Source organism: Mucor mucedo (genome assembly GCF_025094135.1).
Source record: "Mucor mucedo strain NRRL 3635 chromosome Unknown EV154scaffold_121, whole genome shotgun sequence".
NCBI classification, from domain to species: domain Eukaryota; kingdom Fungi; phylum Mucoromycota; class Mucoromycetes; order Mucorales; family Mucoraceae; genus Mucor; species Mucor mucedo.
Window position 1 is genome coordinate 84,097 of NW_026252405.1, and position 22,230 is coordinate 106,326.

The 22,230-nt window shown below is 36.9% G+C and overlaps 4 protein-coding genes across 4 annotated transcripts; 3 read left to right on the forward strand and 1 right to left on the reverse strand.

Annotated features, from left to right (window-relative positions):
• The first annotated feature begins 1,222 nt into the window (after positions 1-1,222).
• On the forward strand, positions 1,223-7,286 carry EV154DRAFT_523320 (uncharacterized protein). The gene is made up of 6 exons (XM_051603086.1): positions 1,223-1,488; positions 1,548-1,685; positions 1,743-1,856; positions 1,925-6,330; positions 6,395-7,062; positions 7,120-7,286. The coding sequence occupies exons 1-6, from the start codon at positions 1,298-1,300 to the stop codon at positions 7,252-7,254; spliced, it is 5,652 nt and encodes a 1,883-aa protein (XP_051453213.1). The 5' UTR covers positions 1,223-1,297; the 3' UTR covers positions 7,255-7,286.
• A 662-nt stretch (positions 7,287-7,948) lies between these two features.
• EV154DRAFT_41275 (uncharacterized protein) lies at positions 7,949-11,719 on the forward strand (the record flags this gene model as incomplete). The annotated part of the gene is made up of 7 exons (XM_051595528.1): positions 7,949-8,110; positions 8,186-8,933; positions 9,026-9,461; positions 9,526-9,607; positions 9,685-10,543; positions 10,614-11,235; positions 11,293-11,719. Coding segments are annotated over 7 exons (3,271 nt in total), but the record flags the coding sequence as incomplete, so codon positions are not given.
• A 701-nt stretch (positions 11,720-12,420) lies between these two features.
• On the forward strand, positions 12,421-17,122 carry EV154DRAFT_450422 (uncharacterized protein). Its single transcript, XM_051597206.1, has 9 exons — positions 12,421-12,632; positions 12,700-12,798; positions 12,881-13,042; positions 13,109-13,225; positions 13,306-13,384; positions 13,482-13,609; positions 15,336-15,517; positions 15,572-15,707; positions 15,795-17,122. The coding sequence occupies exons 1-9, from the start codon at positions 12,426-12,428 to the stop codon at positions 16,635-16,637; spliced, it is 1,953 nt and encodes a 650-aa protein (XP_051453215.1). The 5' UTR covers positions 12,421-12,425; the 3' UTR covers positions 16,638-17,122.
• Positions 17,123-17,159: 37 nt separating this feature from the next.
• Positions 17,160-18,735, reverse strand: EV154DRAFT_523339 (uncharacterized protein). Its single transcript, XM_051603087.1, has one exon. It carries the CDS (start codon positions 18,682-18,684, stop codon positions 17,299-17,301), a length of 1,386 nt encoding a protein of 461 aa, XP_051453216.1. The 5' UTR covers positions 18,685-18,735; the 3' UTR covers positions 17,160-17,298.
• Positions 18,736-22,230: the final 3,495 nt, after the last annotated feature.

Genomic DNA, 22,230 nt, shown 5'->3' on the forward strand with positions numbered 1-22,230 from the left:
CTGATCAAAGTGCTGGGGTCCAAGGAGTTTTTTTTTTTTTAGCTGCTCTACATTCGAAACCATGTAGTAAGCCTTCCTTTTTCTAATTCTGGGATAAAGAAACTATTAATTGTAGTAAGGAAGATACTGGAACAGCCTCATTTGATTATTTGGATTTGATCAGCCAGGACAGTGAGTAATACTGTACATGTGTTGTACATCTTAGTGTTTAAGGCGCTTTGCAAAACCGATCCGCTATGATTTTTTTTTCTTTTGGATTATTTAGGGATATTGTCTTGAAATCAGTTTTTTGTGCTGAATCACTCAACATGATTTAGGAGCTTATTAGTGTCTTTAAAGAAATCAGTAGCAAGGTATGAAAAAGGAGACGTTGCTTCGAAACTGATAAAATAATGCATTACTTTCAAAAATAAATATAACAATTGTGATTAATTTCGTTTAAAAGGGCAAATAAATTATAGTCGTTCCCACTCTAACACTTTTTTTCTAAATGTCTGCTTAATTGTTTATTTGGAAGATTGCCACTAAGCGCAAAATTTCCACATTAATTTAAGCTCTGGGTAGCGATATAGATGGCAGGTTGAAAGTAAACACATTCGTTCAAAGGTCATTTCGTTCAAATGAGTACGACTTACTGACTATGAGGCATTTTGGTCCGTATAGTTATCTCATTGTAAATAGAAATAATTAAATTGGTGACACATCATCAAGTGATAAATGATCTTGGAAGGCTTGTAATGACTTTTTTTCGCCACTGGCTATTGTATAACGAGTAACCTCGTATCACTGCGTAGTAATGTATTACGGGGAATCCACTCATACTCTCAATGCATCCTTAATTTGGGCATACAACGTAATCACTAAATTGCTGACAGACATCTATTTATCTTAAAGTGGACGGGCTAATGTAAGTTTACGACATTGTTATTTTGATACATTGACATGAAAAGTTTTAAACCATACGTATGCTTTTTAATTAATATAATGTTACCATGCGAAACACGAAAAAATGAATTGGGGTGTTTATCATTGGTAAGAGCAGGATTTAATAAGGTTGATTTATTAACAATTATATATATATGATAGCAATGGATGCCATAAAGATATAAAGTGATCTTTTTTTAACCTTTTGATGTCGCATGAGAGATAAAGGTTTGAATCTCAGTTTTAAACTCGACAAACACGCGTCATACCATTTTAGTTTGCCCTTCTTTTTTCTTTAAAAAAATAAAATATTCATTCATTTTCTTTTCTCATCTATAACAAATATAGACAAAAGTTTCAACCAAGGAAAGAAATGATACCATTGTCAGTAATCGATGACGATAGTCAACATACGATGCACTTTTCTCAGTGCTTACCCTATGCCAATTTACTGGAACATGAAGCAGAACAATGGTTAGACGATATTTGTGTCAATCTCGCACTGAGTGTCAAAGCAAAAGATTTCACTCGTGGTGCTTTATCTTGGGTAAAACGACTATCAAGGTAAAACTGATATAATAATTAACATGGTTCATGTTTAGAAATTAATTGAAATATTACAGTTATATGGATATGAAGCACGCTGTACCTAGACACATAAGAGCACAATTAGCTAAACTACTGTACGAAATGGTGATTATGCCGGGAATGGAACCTGCACTAGTGGAATTATGGTCCAATAATTGTATCCGGTTAATCAGGTAAAAGCACAGTTAAGCTGTAGCATTGAATAATTATTCACTGACTACTATTTAAAGACACAATAAGAGACTCGGCCCTGAGGATCTTCAATTGCAATGGCGCCCATTATTTGAGATTATCGATAAAACTTTATTTCCCAAAGCAAGACAAAGAGCCTTAATCAGCGAATCGTAAATAAAACAAAGGATATATTTTAGTATGAGTCATACGGGTGGACTAACATACTTTCTTATGATAGAAAATTATTAGGTGCTGTATTGCGATTAACTGGATATGCACAAAGATTCTTTTCATCTACATCTAGCCAAGAAATCCTCGATGAATTCCTCCCAAAATTCACTACACATTCTGTGTCCGAAGCCATTCGTGCTCAGGGATATATTGTATTATTCTTACCTGTTGAAAACCAACCCAACTACACATTACAATCCCAAGACTATTTATCTACGATATTTTCATTATGGTCGATTTTTACATGCTCATCCACATATGACACCCAATTTGCTTCGCTCGTATCTCGCATCGCTGAGAGTAATTTGGATGTAGGAAACTCGGATATCGGATTGTTCACTAAACAACAAGTAAAGACTGTTTTTACAACCGGACTGCGTATGATGAATTTACCCGTAGGTAGTCGTAGCGATGGAAGTAGTTCAGTTGGAGGAGCAGCAGGTGGAACAACTACGGGATATGGATCACAGGGGATTCGCGTAGATACTAAGGCTGGTTCATCTTTATTACTACGTAAACGACCGGAAAAATTCAAATCCTTGGCTCGATTCATTGTTTATACAATTATACCTGACACCAACAATTCCAGTTATTCGTTAGATCTTTTATCCGAAATGATTCAGGCTACCGAGTTGTATTATCATCCATCAAACCATGGTCAATGGTCTTATTTCTTGACATCGTTCGCTCGCCATTTGTCATCCGAATTTTTGAAACGTTGGAGAGAAGAGTTAGAACCAGATTGTAAAACACCTAAAGAACGTCGATTAACACCTGAGATCCGACATAAGTTTGTCATGATTTTACGTCCCGTCACCTACCTTAGTATGTTCGGTAAAGATCAATACACTGTGGGTGCATCTCAATTCACCCTCAAATTTTTGTCATGGCTTGAACCGGGCTTGATCTTCCCCGGATTATTGGAACGTATTTATCCATCATTAGAAACTTTAACCGAAACACATCGTACATCAAGTGCCCTCAGTATTTTGGCAGATATCGCTTTACCTTTGTTCTCACGCGACCATTATCCTGCGGGAGGTAAACATTTATTGCCATTACTACAATTGGCTATTCCCGGTATTGATATGAACGATCCGTTGAAGACGATTTCTTCCCTCATGTTTATATCGACCGCACTCATGTCCATCCCTATTTTTGACCAAACGCAAGTACCCAATGATTATTTTCCCACTGAAGAATATATGGAAGGTGTTGAGTTATCGAGAGAAACCGAAGATTATCTTGTGAAGGCTACGACGGGAGAATTTGAAGAGTGGTTGGCTAAATTCATGCGTCGTGTGTTCACAATTTTTGAAAATTTGCCTCAAGAAAACCGAAAGAAGCAAGGAAATATGGAAGTGGGATTGACCCAAATGTTGTTACACACCTGTGATATTATTTTCAACCAGTTATCGGATTCGCTGTATGATTTAGCGTTAAAGTTGGTGAAGGAGTTTGTGGGTGATCGTGTTTTACCCAACGCCGTGCGTGCTGTGGGTCAATTATGTGATGCCCTGACAAGTATCCATCCCAAAAAGGCTGCTAAAGCATTTATCCCGCTCTGTATCACAAACATTCAAATGGAACTGGAGCACGGTGCTGCATCCACCGTGTCACATTCTGCGGCATCGAATTTAATTCCTTCGGATGCTACCTTCCATTGGTACCAAAATGTATTATTCTCCGTCGTATCTAGCCTGGGACCTGAACTTTTGGTGTACAAGCAAGAAATTGTGGACATGACACAAGCGATGGTCAACCAATGTCGCAGCCGACGTGGTATGATGTGGACAGGTAAATTAATACGTGGTGTGTTGGGTACCATTTTGAACATCTACCCCTTGGATTATAGAAGTTTGAACCCTTCACAGTGGAACGACAAGGATTTCATGGAAAAAAATGCACACCAAGTGTGGGGACAGCCCGGAGATCCGGCTAATTTGGAAATTCAATGGCATACACCGAGCGAACCCGAAAAGGATTTCGCATTAGAATATTTATCGAAATTCTTAACACCCTGTATCAACCGCTTGAATGAAATGATGGCGCTGGAGCAAGTAGGAAATAGTCATGATATCAGTAACGAATTCTGTCGAAATTTAGCTGTATTACGTAATTGTTTGATGGGAAGTGCTACGATGGTCGCAGATGATGGTGTCGAAGTAGTCGAAACTGCCACCGATGACGACGAAGTGGTTCATATTCCCACGTTACAAGTAGGATATGCATTCACCGACCTTTCCGATCCACGTACCCAACACGCAAGAGGAATCCGAAAGACCATTGGTGAACTCGTCCATCAATTATCCAACTATTTTACAGCACACCGTGAGGACGATGTCGAAAGTGTAAAGATTCTCATCAAAATTGCTCGCACGTTTCTGTCCGAACGTGGTGTTGAAAAATCTCAATTTGATCACAGTAAGAGTGGATATAGTTACGCCAAGAATATTGGACAAACACCCTTATGTAAAAAGCGATATCCCCGAAATTTATTGATCAGAAGAGCTTATAACCACCACATGTTGAGATTAAGACAGAATGTACAAAGTCGTATCCGTACACCGCTCCATGATGCCATTTTATCAGACCTGTTAGAAATGTCATTGGGTTCTTATGCAGAGATTCGAAAGGTCAGTCAAACCGCTTTGTCTGCTACAGCGCGTTGTTTCAGAGACAGTAAAACGTTAATCATGCCCGTTCTTTTGGACGCTTTACAACCCGATGTACCTGCCGATCGTATGAAGGGAGCGCTTTATTTATTGACACACAAATCCATCATCATGCCTTGTCTCCGAAACTGGCAATTTATCCCAACTTTTGTCATGGCTATTTGTGGTGCCCAACATCAAGATAAACTCACTATTCAAGAGTTGATCCGTAAAGTGTTCTTGGATTATATCTCTCATTTCAATTCATTCTCTTTCCGTGTCATTACGCAAAACGATTTAAATCCCGTTATCTCTCAACTGACCGACGCATCGACTACTCCGGAATTTATGGCAAGGGCTACCAAGATTGCAGGCTGCGTTGAATCTCGTGCAGATGAAAGATTAAAAGCCTACTACGATTTGATTGAACAATTATTAGACTTTTTGCTGAATACAAGAGTGCATTGGCGTTTTGCTGCCATGGCCGCCAACTTTATTGAAGTCTTTTTGCGATCGGATGTCAAGCCTTCTCGTCGCTTGGCTGCGTTTGCTAATAATGCTGCGTTGTCCGAGTTACCCACCATGCGTCGTATTGGTATTAGTGCCACAATTCAGTTACTGCTTTACATCAAACAGCGTACTTTAGCCGGTGGAAATGAAGATCTTTTGATTACCAGAAGTATCCGTAACCCACTCAAGGTGGATGTGCTGGTCGATGATGATGCCATGATGGGAAGAAATTTGTTACAAGCATCATATCAAGGTTTGACACCCGAGAATATGGGCACCAGTATTCTTGTGGATAACTCTACTTTGGGCTGGTATGTTTGGCCTAAACAGTATACGGCTTATAAGATGAACACCAAAGACTTTTTGTTGGATACCATTGATCCTGATTCATTAGAGGCGTATGAAGAGTTCTCAAAGACGTTCCATAGTTCGGAATATTGGACAAAATTATGTGACTACTTGTCGCAAGAAGTGAATCAAAAGCAAGAAGATAGATTTAGTTCATCCGATGCTCGTTTGTTCAGCAGTATTTTCCAGACATTTGGGGATGGACCTTTGACTTGTGCTAAAGAGCATATTGAAAAATTATGTGAGGCCGCAGACCAAAAGAATTCGCAAAGAGCTGCCTCTGAAATTTTGGCTGGTTTGATTCGAGGAACCAAGCATTGGCATTTGACCAAATTGGAATCACTCTGGGCTTGGTTGACACCCGTTTTACGTAAGGTCTTTAATAGTATCACACCTGATTCGTTAACATACTGGGAATCCTTTGTTCGTTTCTGTGCTACACGTCGTGATCCTCGAAGAATTCAACCCTTGATGAACTTAATTTTGGAAGCTGAGCTAGATCCAACTTCCGATGCTGCCTTCAACGAATCACGAAAATTGTTACTTGTGCGTGCTTTGGTCGTCACCTTGCAATGGCGTTTTGAACCTTTGATCCAAAAGGTCTTGCCGACTTACTTTAGTAATATCCAACATCCTTATAAGCAAGTACGTGAAGTCATTGGTGTAAATATCAATGAATTATTACAGCTAGAGTGGATTCCTTCATTCCCGTCTGTACAAAATTTGTTAGTATCCAACGCGATGACCGATGGTGTTGGTAACGTACCTACGACCTTAACACCCATTCAAGCCGATAGAATTGAAGGTGTAATTTATAAATTGGATATTTGGTTGCAAGAGATGAATAAGGATAACACGGCACCAAGTGGATCCAGTGATTATGCTCATGCAAGTAAAACAGGTAAATTATCAGACCGAGACTTTTTATTACGTCATGTATATTTATTTTGAGAAAAAAAAAATAGTGTTATGCTGGTTACATGAAGCTTTGAACCATTGGAACTTGTCAGGTACTTTACCCTATATTGTTCCATTCTTACAGCGTATTTTTGCCATGCAAGAAGTGAACGATGATCAAGATTTACAAGTGATGGCGACGCGCGTACTTAACTTGACCGCTAGACTATCGTACCCACCCAGCATGCTACCCACCTTGATTGATCAATTCCTGACGATTTTAACCACATCCACCAGCTGGCATATCCGTATCCGTGCATTACCCGTGTTACAAATTTTCTTCTTTAAACATTTGTTTGTCATGAGTAGTGATCAATTGATCCGTATCATGGAAGTCATTGGTCAAATGTTGATGGATACACAGATCGAAGTGCGTCAATTAGCCTCCGTCACTTTAGGCGGTTTAGTACGTTGTTCGCAAAGAGACGCCATCCAGTCTCTGCTGACCCAATTTAGTGAAAAGATCCGAGTCCGTATCCCCAAACGAAAGCGAGATAAGGTGACGGGAAAGAATGTAGAGCCTGCTGGTTTTGCTGAGGCAGTTTTGAGGAAACACGCAGGTGTACTGGGTATTTCTTGTTTGATCAATGCGTTTCCTTACGAAGTCCCAGAATGGATGCCAGTGATATTGTGTCAATTAGCGGACTGTATGTCCGATCCAGCCGCAGAAATTCAGGTATGTGTAAAAAAACAAAGAGGATAGGTGGATGTAAATTAAAACTATTGTATATAGGCTACGATTCGTAAAACATTTTCAGATTTTAGAAGAACTCATTCAGATACATGGCATGAGGATATGTATAAATTTGATGAAGACCAGTTATCATTATTAAGTGATATGCTTATTTCTCCTTCTTACTATGCTTAGATTTTTCCTAATAAATTAATTGATAAACATGATGCCTTTTATTTTCTTTCTTTTGGGAGTGTGAGTTCCAGTTATGAAGAATGAGGCGTTTACGCAATACTTGTTAGAATAAACAACTTTATTCTCTATCGGTTTAATCAGTGCCATATTGAGTTGGTTTATTCTTATCGAACCTATACTAGCTGATTCGGGGTTGGTTTTATATGCGAGCAGCAAAGAATGCATCGGTCCGTAATTTTTGATGTGAAAAACAAAACGCGGTCCTTTTTTTTTTTTTTTTTTTTTTTTTTTTTTACAGAAATCTAGCAGCTTGTGTAATTATCGGATTCGTTACCGATTTATTCTGAAACCCCTCATTTTAAGGTTTTGATCAACATTGGCGTTTTTTTTTTTTTTATTTATTGCATGTATCTATAATGACTGTAGTTTGTGTCCGATTTTTTATAAATAAAAAATATAATTTTACAACATACAGATTTTGTATAGGACGTTATACGCTTTTATTGTATGTAATAAATACGATATGAACAAAGAAATGTTTATCGAGTATGAACAAAGAAATGTTTATCAGGCGTAAACAAAACATTACACAAACGGATCATCCGTACTACATAGGCTGAGTGCATAGCACTCGATAGTAATTCTAGGAGGCAAGTAATCCCCTTGAGTGTACCATCCTCAAAGCAATATAAACCATGAATTTTTCACAAAACAAAAAAAATAGTTTTAAACAAAGAAAAATGAATACTGTTTTGGAACCAAAGTTTATTGTAGGAGTAGATTTCGGAGCAGTTTCTTCTGAAGTGTCCATTGCGCATGTAGATGATCCGTTTAACGTATACACAGTTCACATATGGTAATCCATAAAAAAAAAGGCTTTACGTATGCCTGTAAATATATACTAAAATAAATGTTTCGCCCTATAATCTAGGGGCCAGGTAGCAGAAACGTCCATCAACCATCCACGTCGTTTCCATACATCCATCATGTATATCAAGGATGGTGAGAAAAAGCTCTTGTGTGGTGCGCATTCACCTTACGTAGGACCGGAAGATACTTACATACCCAGCATCAAGCAGTATCTGTTTGATCTTGCCTCAGCCGATGAAAAGCTTGGTCAGATGAAGGAAGGACTAACAATCCAAACAGTGGTGACGGATTATCTGGAGTGCTTTATTAAGTTGGCTTTGGAGAGATTGCAAGCGCATGATATGTTTCGTCAAAGCACCTATTTCCAGTCAGATTACGATTTGGATAATGTGTCAAACATTCGTTATCGTGTAGCCTGTCCCAAGTCCCTTCAAACATTTATGGCGAATTGCTTTATTGGCGCTGGAATTATTGAAGAGCACGAAAAAAAGCATCGACTGTCATTTGTCACAGATGTGGAAGCGATTGCATATGACCAAGTGTCGCTGGATCGAGATATTACTAAATTGGTGGCTGATCAAAGTTACTTGCTGTGTGATGTGGGTGAGATTTCGATCGGAATAGCTAAAGTCAAAGTGGATACGACAGAGTCTATGAGTACCGTTGAACTTATTTATGAAAATTCTGATAATGGGTCTACTCATTTGGAAGTCAAATTTAGAAAGTATTTAGAGGAAAACAGCAATGAATTGCATTTGGATCCCATCATCATTGAAAATTTGGTAGCGGTATTTCTTCGAGATATCAAGGTAAAAAAAAAAAAAAAAAAAAAAAAAAACCCTAATCGTGCGGAGAGGAGGATGAAAGAACCGTTGATTAATCACTGTTTAAACGGATTTAGTATAATTTCCATGAATGTGCTCAACGTGTGAGTTTTGGAGTTCTAAATACTGAACACAATCCCATCAGTATACCTTACGTAGACTTAGACCATCTGGTATTTCTACCCGTGATTGAAGATATCATACAACACATTGCAGGTGTTTTAAAGGCACATGGCGATTGTAAACTTATTCTATCTGGAAAATATGCCGCTGATATTTTTTTCAACCAAAAATTAAAAGAGAAATTGAACAACAATTTTATAAATGAAAATCTTGCTATTCTTGAAGAGTCGTACCTCACAGTTTCTTCGGGGGCAGTCTCCTCAGCATTAAGACCAAGTAATTTACAAACCCCTTTTGCCGCTACGGTCAACCCAGCACAGCCTATGCTCGATAACCATGGTGACAAAAGTAACAAAGAAAATGAAAAGTATGATTTTATCATCGGCATAGGTCAGTTTTAACAGTTAGCGGAAGAGAATGGGAGATGATGGCTAAAAATAGGTATTTGTTGTAGATTACGGTACTGCCTATTCTGGATGTTCCTATGTCAACCTTAAAAATGGATTGAACACAATCAAAACCATTTTTGAAAATTGGTAATGTCACTATTTCAAGTGATTTACAAAACAAAAAAAAAGTGATTTACGTTTTGTAACTCATTGTATTTATCTAGGCCTGGAGGAAGTTCCGTCATTTTTGGAAAGACACCCACCTTATTGACACGCGACAAGAAAAACAAAACAGTGTATTGGGGCGAAGAAGCCAAACTCAAGGCCTGTTATAACAAACACTTGACCCTTTTCGACAACTTTAAGGTTTTGTTATGTCCTGAGAACAAGGAACGATCCAACGAGAACAACCTCAGCTATTTTGATTTTAGTGAAGAGCCCAAAAGCCCTGGAGAAGAAAAAAAGGAGATTGCCAAAAAGCAAGACTATGCTGTCAGTATCATTTCCAGTTACCTTCAACTCTTTAAGAACCACGTACTTGAATATATCATTGACAGAGAGACCGATGACACGTTCACGTTTTATAACAAGGGAAAGCTTTTAAAGAAGTACAAGGTCAAGTATGTCATCACAGTACCAGCCATGTGGGGGTCCCAGGCGCTGGAAATTATGATGCAGGCAGCTATTGATGCCACCATCATTAAAGAAAATGAGCGGGATGATCTTTTGATTATCACTGAGCCTGAGGCAGCCGCACTTTCTTGTGAAAAGAAGTTCAATGAATTCTTTGATAAACCGGATGGCACCAACTTTATTGTATGTGATGCGGGTGCAGGAACTGTAGATTTGTTGGCGTTTCAATTGGATGCCAAAGAGCGACTTGATGAATTCGATGATGTCGTATTAGATTCTTCTATTTGTGCAATAGGTGGTAAAGGCATTGGTGAGATGTGTGGCTCCAATTACCTGAATATTCGATTCAAAAATTATCTGGTAAAGTTTTACAGTGATATGGGAGTAGATATTCATGCGTCCAAAGTAAACTTTGACAGTGTAATGCAAAATTTTGAAAGTTATCAAAAGGTAGATTTTCCCTTCATTGTATTGCATTCATATTACTAGAATACTCACACATTTTTTTTTCTGCAAAAAGAATAATTTTATGCCGAGTACAAGTGCTGACAGTTATTATGATATTCCATTGCCAGTCAGTATTCCCAGGGAAAACATTGAGCAATCCAACCAATACGTATTAGTTAACAATGATAGTACACTTCGCATGTCCAACAAAGATATGCAAGTAAAGGTGTTTGACCCTATCGTGGATACCATTCTCGATCTCCTCTATCGAAAGAAAAGACAGGCAGAAGCCAACGGGAACCAAAAGATAGATGCCATTTTGTTGTTTGGTGGATTCTCGCAGTCCAAATACCTAAAGAAACGAATCAGTGATGAATTTCAAGGCAAATGTGCTGTTCATGTTCCCTATACTAACGCCACTGCTATTTCACACGGTGCGGTCTCTTTTGGTTTGAATCCTTGTATGGTAGTCAAGGGATATGCAGGACAATCACTCGCTTTAGAAGTACAGGCTCCATTCCAAAAGACGGATATAGCAGATTCCATGTGCAAGATTGTCAATGGACCTCATGGTATGACTTATGCCAAGAATTGTCTGGATTATTTTGTCAAGTTGGATCAGGAGTTACACAATGGACAGTGTAGTATCTACACCAAAGAAGTATACATTGAATACCCTAAAGAAGCTGTCATTGGTAATATCTGATAATGTGAAATGTGGTATTCTGGCTCACCTTTATATATATATATAGCTATATTTTCATGTGACTCTAGAGAGAATTCGGACAGTCGATTTGTAACGAGCAGCCATAAAAAGATATTGGAAGCAAGAGTAGTTACACCGCCGACAGTGACTGGAATAGAAAAGGGAGAGATGATTCATTTTAAAGTGAGTCTACAGATGAAGGGCTCCAGTATTTATGTTCGTGTTGAGTGTCAAAACGCCTTGATCAATGACAATATCAAGGTAGCTGCCAGTAATGAGAAACTTTCTTTGGCGGTTGAAAATAAATGTACACTCAATGTACTTAACAAGAAACCTATGTATATGCATCCTTCTATGGCAAAAGAGAATGCTGTTTATGGATTACGAGTAAATTCGCCAAGTCGCTGATTAACAACTAAAAAAAAGCTCCAATAAAAATATATATATTTAATCGATAATAAATAAATTCTAAACTTGACTTTCTCATGATTATATATGCACACTGCTGACAAAACATAGATTTACAGTTTAAAAAGTCATAGGCAGCGTGTGTTTAAACATAGTACAGCCAAATTACGTTTTCTTCTTCTAAAATGATTTTTTTTTATCACTTGTACAAGACTGAGGTAAGACAGTCATCTGCAACAGACGCACGGAGCATTCGTTTTTTTTTTTGGATTTGTATTCAGCTTCTTACTGATGATGGCATAGTCATTGAGTATTATGTCCAAATACAGCATCTAGTTCTGTCTTTCTATTATTATAAATCATGGGGGGAATTATGTAAAATAAGCTCGCGCACTTTATTTTTTCTTAAAAAAGAAATTTGATCTTTTTTGATTTCATGCCGCTGGAGTTAAAATAGGTCACCATTATTCCAGAATTCTGTTGACGTGCTTTAATAACATAAGGTAGTAACATGAGATAAAGAGGAATTGTTTTTTTATGTATATCAAGTTGAACACCCAGACTATCATCATTTAAAAAAGGAAAATAGCATGTATCTCTTTTAAAAGGAAAGATGAGAAATGCAGAAGCACACCCCTCCTTTATCTGAAATCTTTTTTGTCTGACATCAATGCTTTTTTGGAGTACAATAGACCTTTTTTTCTTTTTCTTTTTTTGAAACTCACCACTTTTTTTTTTATCTTTCTTTCTAATTTTTTTTTTTTTCCCATCATGCCATTGTTTTCCAAAAAGATAGTCCCTACTGACATTACTGCCAGTATTGAAAAGGCCACCTATGGCAACGAGCTTGACTGGGCTCTTGTTTTTCAAATCTGCGATTCCGTCAATTCCACTGATTTGGGTGCGAAAGAAGCACGTAAGCTATTACAAAAGAAAATGATGTCGAACGATCCCAACACACAAGTCTTGGCTCTTGAGGTAACATTAGAACTTAACCAAAAAAAAAAAAAAGTGACAAAAGTTCTAATTCCCACCCCTTTCACAGATTTTAAACTCGTTAGCAGAAAACTGTACTGCAAAGTTTCAAACACAATTAGCCGCCAAGTCGTTTGGTGAAGACCTTTACCACTTGGCTTCGTCCAAGGTAAGCTGGGGGGGGGAAAGTGACACACGGGAGTAAGATAGTTTAAAATGGCGGGGGGTACTAATAAACATGTGGATGACAGACGATGGATGATAGAGTGCATGGTAAATTAGCACAGTGCTTGGAGACATGGTATGGACAGTTTGGAAATGACGTTAATTTCGGAGCTATTCGAAGAGCTCATGATATTATGCTAAATCATGTTACACCTAAACAAGGGCGACAACCCTCCCTGCCAAGACAAGTGGCTCGTGTAAGTTGAGAAACATGACTCTTTTTTATATTTATTAATCGCACCCTATAAAACTAGCCTGTGGATGTAAAGGGGGATATTGAGCTTGCAAAGAACAGTGCGCAATTATTCTCTCAGACGCTTTCTTTCACCGACCCAACAGTGGAAGATATCTCCAAGAATGAGCTTATTCAGGTAAAGAAACGTGTGTGTGTGTGTGTGAGAGAGAGAGAGAGAGAGAGAAAGAGAAAGTACTGAAATAGCAGAGTAAATAGGAGTTTTATGGAAAATGCAAGCAGGCACAGCAATTGTTGGCCTCTCATTTAGAAACCTGTGAAGATTCCGACGTCATATGTAAGGTGTTTAATATAAAAAAAAGGGGAAGGGAGGGAAAGGAAAGCTGGGTTACACATTAATTTAATTTGTAATTTTTTAAATGGTTTAAAAATAGCTGGATTGATTAATGCTAATAATGAACTTTTGAGTTGCTTTAAATCTTATGATGAGATGCTTGAACAGCATGCTGTCAATGAAGCTACTGTCAATTCGCAAACACTTTATCAACATACGCGTGGTCAGGTAAAAGAGAGAGAGAGAGAAAAGAAAAAAAACCAGTTTATTTAGTGTATGTTTATTCATCGTGATTTTAGGATGAACAACAACAACAACAACCATATCAGGCTGATGAAGAATTAATTCCCGTTAACTCTTCGTCAGATGCATCAGCCGTTCCTCGACACCAATACAAGCCAAGGTAAAAAAAAAAGAAAAGTAACACATGATGTTAAAGAAAAGAGAATAAATGAACTAATGAAAAAGAGGGGAATAAAAAGTGATGATCCATTTGATCCCTTTGCTGATACAAATCAGGTACCAACAGCTACATCAGCAAACACTGCAGGGTAAAAAAAAAAAAATTTGTTTTTGTGGGAAAAATAATAGTATGATTATTTTATTATTTTTTTAAATAACACACTCTTCTCCTTAGAAATACGTTACCACCACCACTTACCCCTCAAAAAATGTACAACGAGTAAAAATCAAAGCAGATGATGGGTTACCAATGCAAATATTAAAGAGAGAGAAAAAAAAAAATTTACTCATGTGAGTCTTAATCGTAGTGTGTAACCTTTTGCATGGATTGTCAACAAGGTTTTTTTTTTTTCTTGTTACATTTAACTTGTTCTTTTTTCTTTTGTGCTTCACTTTTTTTTTTTTTCGCTTCTTTTTTTTTTTTTTTTTTTTTTTTTGTAAAAAAGGGGTAGACAACACTTACAAAGATTACTTTTTTTTATTTTATAACAAGCAAATTCATCTTTCATCTTTTATATTCTATTTTTTTTTTTTTTTTTTTTTACATGTTCATATATACGTTTGGTGAACAAGGAGCGAGTTTTTCATCAACCTCTCTTTAAAAGAAAAATTTATTATTCAATCATTTAAAAAAAAAAAAGAAAAGAGATATATAAAAAAAAAAGGGGGAGACGCAACAAGAAACAAAAAAAAAAAAAAGGCGATTGCCTCTTTTTTACATTTTATCAAGGCTTTTCGTAATTAAATGCATGAGCTGGTTAAAAATGAAAAAAAGGAGAGTAGAGCACGGCCATTACAACAGACACGCACGGGCCCCACCGCATTATCCAACAGTATGTCGTTATCAACAGAAGAGAAGCAACAAAAAAGAATAGCAGCCAGAGCAGCAACAGCAATGGCACAAGTGCTACATCGTAGACGCGAACCCCGGTCACTTATGATGTGGGGCGACCGGAAGAAGGTGCGCCGATTTTTTTTTTTTTTTTTTTATATCATTAATTCCACACATATACTTTATTAGGCACATTTTTTTTTTGTTACTATTATTATGACCCTTCTCTCTCCTCTTTTTTTTTTTTTTTTTTTTTTTTCTTGCGTGAAAAAAAAAAATGACCTTTTCTAAATTTTGCGGTTGTTATTTTGGAGTATCTAATTTGGATCAATTTCATTCGTGTTACGACCAAAAAAAAAAAAAAAAAAAAAAATTAGGGAGGATAGAAGGTGAACAAATATTTCAACATAATAATAGTACAACAAAATGTGTTTCATAAATCAATTATTACGGCTTATTCACCCTCTCTCTTCTTTTCTCTTTTCTCTTTTTGTTTCTTTTTAGGCCATCATCAAGAATTACCCTGACGGAAAGCAGGAAATCATTGTTCCACAAACATTAACAGCAGAACAAGAACATTACGAATTTCCACCTCGATCAAGATTCCTAAAGAAATTAGCCACCTCGACCGCCGAACGTAAAAGACTGTCCATTCTTCAGGATCAAATCGTTCCTTGTCCAACCGCTACTGTCCTTGTGGATGATAAACAAATGAAGCCTCAACCAGATCAATTAGCTCTTCAAGAATGGTTTGCAAAGAAGGACGATTTCAGTCACTCCAACAAGGATAGAGTCGTCATCGATTGGATGAACGATGTCGAACGATCTTCCAAAAATATCTTGTTGAAACACGCTCATAAACCATCAGCATCTCCCTCTCCTTCCTCCTGTTACAGCAACAAGATTCAATTCAAATCAGACGCTGGAAAACGTTGGGCTAACTCCATCACATCAAATACATCACTTCTTCCACCCGATGATACCTGTCGTAAGCATTATGTGCCCAGAAGATTATTACTCTCTCGATCTCCCGTTGCCATACCCACCGTGATTACAAACAACAAGAGTACGTCTCAACATCACGATGTCACCATGGTTACAGCTTCCAAGATACAAAAGATTTTAGGCGACTATCAGACCACCAATCGACCTTCCGCGGCCATGGTAGAGAACCAAATTGCCATGACGGCGATGGCTACATCGGGTCAGCGTACACCTATTCTGGGTTTAGCACAACTGATTGGAATGATCATGACTTCGAACAAACAACTAGAGCAACGATTAGTCGACCGTGCAGAAGAGTTGGAATCTGTACTTCACCAAGAGATAAAGAAACGTCAGTTAGTGGAAGATACAATGCATAAGTTGGAATCCGTCTATAAAGAGCAGTTACAACAACAATCATTGCAAATGGATCAAAAGGAAGAAACGAATCAAACTTTATTAGCCCAATTGGAACAAGCCATGAAACGCGATCCATTGTTTACGTCTACTAATCTGTCCTCAACTCCTTCTAATAATAATAATCGGAAACGACCTTCTGTGCTCATCAGTAGTAAACGACCTCCTCCTCCCTCCTCCGCCACCAAAACCAAAAGACCTTCTACCTCTGTAAAACCATCAACACCAACCGCTGTAAGTACGAGAAAGCCTTCCTCTCTGCTTTCTAAAACCCAACCGATGACAGCTCAAAAACCCGTGTCAGGAAGAGCCTCTGTTGTACCTTCTTCTAAAACCGCCCTCTTGTCAAGACCTTCTGTTGTTCCTGTGACAAGACCTTCCCCTAATCCTGTGACAAGACCTTCCCTCAATCCTGTGACAAGACCTACTCCAACCTCCCGAAGACCTACTGTTGTGCCTTCTGCTACACTTGCCTCCAAAAAGCAAACCATTCTAAACTCTACACGAGCCTTGGGGAGACCTTCATTAGCTGTACCGAAAAAGACAACACGTCTCTTGTAAAATGTATATGTTTATTCCATTTCTCTCTCTCTCTCTCTTAACTCTTTTTTTTTTTTCTCGTTGTTTTATTTTCTATATATATATCACCCATTTTTCTTATATCATAACACATATATCCCACACACACCCATCTAGCTATAGTTCTTATACATTTTTTTTTTTTTTTACCAAGAAACTTATCTCTTTACCTTGTATATATTATATAAAAAAAACCTTGTTCTCTCTCTCTCTCTTTTTGTTTCCTATTAGAATTTAAACATGTGCAAAGAAAGTTTTCGTATCACACTGATAAATGTTTGGAGCTTTTTTCGGGGTTGTAAAGACGCGCCCAGCCAAAAAAAAAAAGTTTTTTTTATAATTGGGAGTGGTACTACATTTATAAAAAGTCTATTTGACACCACATGCATTAAAAACTCTTGGACCACACCATTTCTCGATAAAAAGCACCTGCATAATATAATTTTGTAAGCTATTAAATTAAAATGTAACAAACAGAAAGAGAGAGAGACAAAGAGAGGGGATAAATGAAATGCCTCCCTTTTTATAAATATGTTTTTAAACAGAAAAAAAAAAAAAAAAATATAGGATTTATTATTTACAGTAGAGGGAGAAATATATAAGGGATGAAAATAGTAAATTAAAAAAAAAACGAAAGAGATGATTAAATTCCTTGTGACTCTTGCTCGAGTCTGTACAAGAAGGCTAAAGTACGACTTAGATTGGCACAGCCTTGTTCTAATTGTAACGCACGATAAGTTTTTAATAAAGAATGAGTAGCGAATTCAAACATTTGTGCTCTGTGAGAATGCATCAGTCTAGCATTATTCAGCATGTTGGAGTAATATTCTTGTCCAACCTTGGCAAAATGCTCTGACAATCTTGAAATCGAAGTGGACCAGACACCATCAAATTGTTGCTCTCTTGCCTTTTCGTTGTTACCGGATGGATGTGTAGAAAGCATTTGTCTGCACCAGTAGTAGGACCCGCTACTTCTGGATCTGGGTCGCTTGTATTTGAGAATGTTTGCCCAATCCCAGCCAGCAGGTTCAAATAAGGGCTTGGCCATATGAAAGAGAGTGGATTCATCTTGCTCATTGTCCAACAAAATGACGGATTTTCTTCTTTCCAGAAAGGTAGATTCTCGTTTATTTGTGGGTGAATGACTACTACTTTCAGCATGACCTTCTTCGGTGTCCAGCACGGTAGAAGACATGGGTAAACTAGGAGGATAAGGTAATATCACTGAATGAGGTCGATTTGTATGTATTTGCTGAGACAATTTTTGAATTTCACCCGTCAGATCGACATGTTCTTCTTGATTGAAAATGCGTTGATAACTGCCAGCCATTCTTGCTAAATTTTGAGCGGCATTTTCTCCAAACACCATACTAAAATCCTTGGCCAGATTATTTAATATATCTTTTTTGGATTCGTCCGTCATTGAATTTTCGTAAATGATGTAGTATTTTCCAATCGAACCAAGTCCAAGACCCAAGGTAGCTAAATGAGTTCGGTTCACCTTGACGACGCGGTATTCGGTATTCTTGGAACACGACGATAAAATGGAGAGAACGATATTTTCTACATCTCGCTTTCGATGCTTCCAATCGTTACGTAATTTTTTAAGTGCTTGTAATAAATCAGTTAAATCGTCATGGGCTTGACCGTATTCCTCTAATAATCCGCTTAAATATTGAACCTTGTCAAGATGGCTTAAGCGCTCTCCATCGTTGGTGATTTGTCGGATATTTTGTAATTCTAATTGTGCAGTGTATCTTTCTCTCAGCATGATGACCCATTCAGTTAAGGCGTTCCAATCTTGTGGCATATGTCCGTGTTCGATTAATGATTTAGCCATCTTGTAAGTTTGTTGTTGCTCTGATTTAGATAATAAGCCTAATCGTTGACAAATTTCCATTTGTTCAACTGAACAAACTTGTGCAAATGAATCGATGATGGATCTTTGTAAGTCGGATAATTCATGTTGTCCGTTGTTTAATAAAGTATGCGTGGATAATGTTGGCTCTAAGGAAACCATTGTTGTCATTTAAACAAGAGAGAAAAGATGCATAAAACTTGTACCACTTTTTTTTTTCTTTCCCCCCTTTTTATAAAGGATATCTCACCCCCCCCCCCTTTATATTTGAAAAAAAAAGGGGGGGGGAGTAGAAGCGATTCATCCAAAATAGTATTTTTTTTATGTTACACATCCCTTTTCTCAACACAAGGTGTGTTTGGATCTCCCATCATCACATTCAAAATGAAAAATCATACGTCTTTTTTTAGTTACAATGATTCTTTTTTTAATTACCTCTCTTGTATAAAGTGACCCCCCCTTGGAATATGAGTGTGTTATTTGAAGATTCAAGGGGAATTAGTAGTAGTAGAATGCGGTTAGTGAAGAGTGGTAATAGTAGTGAGACTCAATGCATTCATAAACAGGAACATGATCAATGTATAATATGAATATGCATGGCTGAAAAAGTCAAGATGCATTCAATTGGCCTTTGACAGAATGGTCTGATATTATCCCCCATGTTGTACCATGATCGAAATGACATTAATTCTTTTTTAATGTTTCAGTTTAAGAAAAAGTCATTCGATTTATTTGAGTCTCCCTTTTTCATTGAAATGTGTAACATGGCTCTGTCTTTTTTTTCTAGAATACTAAACTTTCCCGCCCTTTTTTTCTTTCTTTTTGTTGTCTTTTTAGAATCACCGCCTATCGTCTTTTTTTTTAGCAAGAGTCCTCTCTTTATCCGAGCACTTGGTACACGAGTACTCTCTAGGATAATTCATTGCCTTTCCCTTTCATTTTTTTTTTTTTTTTTTTTTTTATTTATTTCTATTTTTTTTTTACACCCGTTCGTGTGGTTAAATTAGGCAACTTTTTTTTTTTTTTTAAACCGTTGTATCATAAATCCACGGATAAGATTATTTATTTTTATTAATACTGACCCTATTCATCAATTACAACACCTACTTAAAAAAAAACCTTCTTCCATTTCGTATAACAAATAAAATCTTATTGTTTTCTCCCCCTTTGACTTTTCTCTTTACTCTCGCTTATTAATGCAAAATTAAATGGTGGCACACTCCTCATAAAAAAAAAAAAGCGGGGTGTTAAACACACACACCCTTTTCTAAAACCCCCCACGCGTGTTTGCCTTTTTATTCTTTTTAAATCCACGATATCCACACTGGAGAGACTTTTTTGTGAGAGATCAACGAACGTACTAAACTGCTGAGGATGGTCAAAGGCCATGCCGAGTGTCACAAATAAAGAGGACCCCCATCACTTCACCCACTTATCACCCAAGGAGGACGGGGCGGGGCGAAATCGCTTTTTAGAATCGGGGATCTCTCGCATGGTATAACTTTTGATCGGAAAATCTTGATTTTTTCATTGGGTGTAAATAGAAACCATGGCGATGCTGGTCCTGGGCTTATACTTAATTTTTTTTACTTTTAAATATTATTTCCGGGGGACAATAAGATAGATTAAAAAACGTAGGCCGTGTCTTCTTTTCTCTTAAATCAGGATACAACCACATCATGATTTAAGTATCTAGGTAGGTTTCTACACGAGGTTGAATTAAACATGTTGATCAAAAACAGATATTCTTCATTTCTGGTGTAATCCATGCTAAAACATATAAAGATCCAAAAACCTTAAATTTCTCTCTCTCTCTCTCAGTACATTAGCCACATTATTAAAAAAGTTAAAACTGTTTCTCCGTTAATTTATTGGGCAAGAGTAACCCCCCATTATAGGTGGTGCCATGTGGGTGTAACAGATCCTATTTTTAAAAATAAAAAATAAAAAAAATGACCTCATTTCATGCCCATATGAAGAGAGCAGGATCCTCCTTTTTGTAACACCAAAACAACCTTATCTATTTAGAACTGGAGTTCTTACTTTTTATAGAACTTCAGCTATCGAAAAAAAAAAAGAGGTAAAGTAGCACGGATACAGATAGACGTTGTTTCCATGGTTCTTGCTTTTTTTACAGTATACATCTTTATAATAGGCCAAAAAAAAAAAAAGCTGACACTCACTTTTTTTCAGTGATGAGATAATTTATCACTAGTCCAAAAAACAATCAAGAAAAAAGATCTTTTACTATTCTAGAAGCGGGGGACTCTTTGTTTTTCCACTTCAATAAAAACTCCCCTCCCGCCCATTTTATCTAAAGAATATCACTGATTGTTAAAATAACCCTTCTAAAATTTCGCCGGGGCATCGGAATGCTTATGTACACATGGCTAATCATACCGTAAATGTAAAGAATAACTGCTTAGTCAAAGCAAAAAATTAAAAAAAGGCAATACAAGCTAGCCATATATCGTAGGCAATATTTTTACTCGTGAACAAACCCCACAAGCTTTTTTTTTTTTCTGAACACAAGACATGGCATTGATCTTTTTAGCTCCCCCACCAAATAATTTTTTAATATAAGGTAAAAAAATTACAGGTACCATTGACACTAAAAAGAAGAGTGTGTGTTTTTATACATTATTCGTACTTTGAATTCAGACACATGATCTCCCAAAGACGTATAGACAAATCAAAAAGAAGACACAATATATTTAGAGGTCCAAGTTAGTCTTTATTCTCTGTATCAAGACATGCAACCTCGATGGCTAATTGTCATCATATTCTCTTATTATATGGTTCATCCAATATCTAATAAAACAGTCTTACAGACAGCGGCTATTTTTTACATAATTCTAGCAAAAAAAAAAAGTCATTTCCATCGTCTGGTTGAAAAAGTCAAATAGGAAAAAAGTTACTAAAGACAGTGATTAAAAAAACGAGTGAGAGGCCTGATATGGTAAAGATACAATAGTTTGGAGGAAGAAACCGGCATCTAGAGTAAAATCTATAGGTAATATTGAGTTTTTTTTTTTTTTTTTTTTTTTTTTTGTAGGAAAGTATCACCTATTGAATATCACACCAATTACACAAGCTGTCACTAAAAACTATTAATTACATCCAAGTAGCCTTTAAATAGTCTTGAGAAGGTTTTAATTTAAGGAGTACGGTATTACCATGAAAACTAAGCATCAGAATGTAGTAATCATCGAGTATGTAATGATCATGTCTTTTGCATGATTGGGTTCATTGCTAAGCCAAAGGCAATGTACTGATTCTCCGTTCGCTTCCTTTTTGTTTTCACTTTTCCTACGTTCATTAAGGAATGCTGGTCATACTTTCTTTGGTTAATCTATTTGGGTTTTTTTTTGGATTTTTGGATTTTAGTTTGATTCGCTGTCTTCTTTTCTTTTGATTTTCTGCCTTTCTGCCATAATATGAAATATTACTTGTGATTTAAAGGTAATACAGTTCACCATGTTAATAAAAACAAAAGACGTGTCCTCCAAGAAAAAGATATGATTTAGGGCTTATCAAATTAAATAAAAAGGATACAAGGTTAAAAAGAAAGGATTCGTAACATTGATGAAAAAAAGCATGCTGTATAGTCAATCATTAGAATATACTCTTTTATCTGAAGGATTTGAACAGAGAAAAAAAAAAGTTAGGCTTTAAGTATGTCTTTCTTTCTCTTCATAGCCCACTTGTAAAAATGTG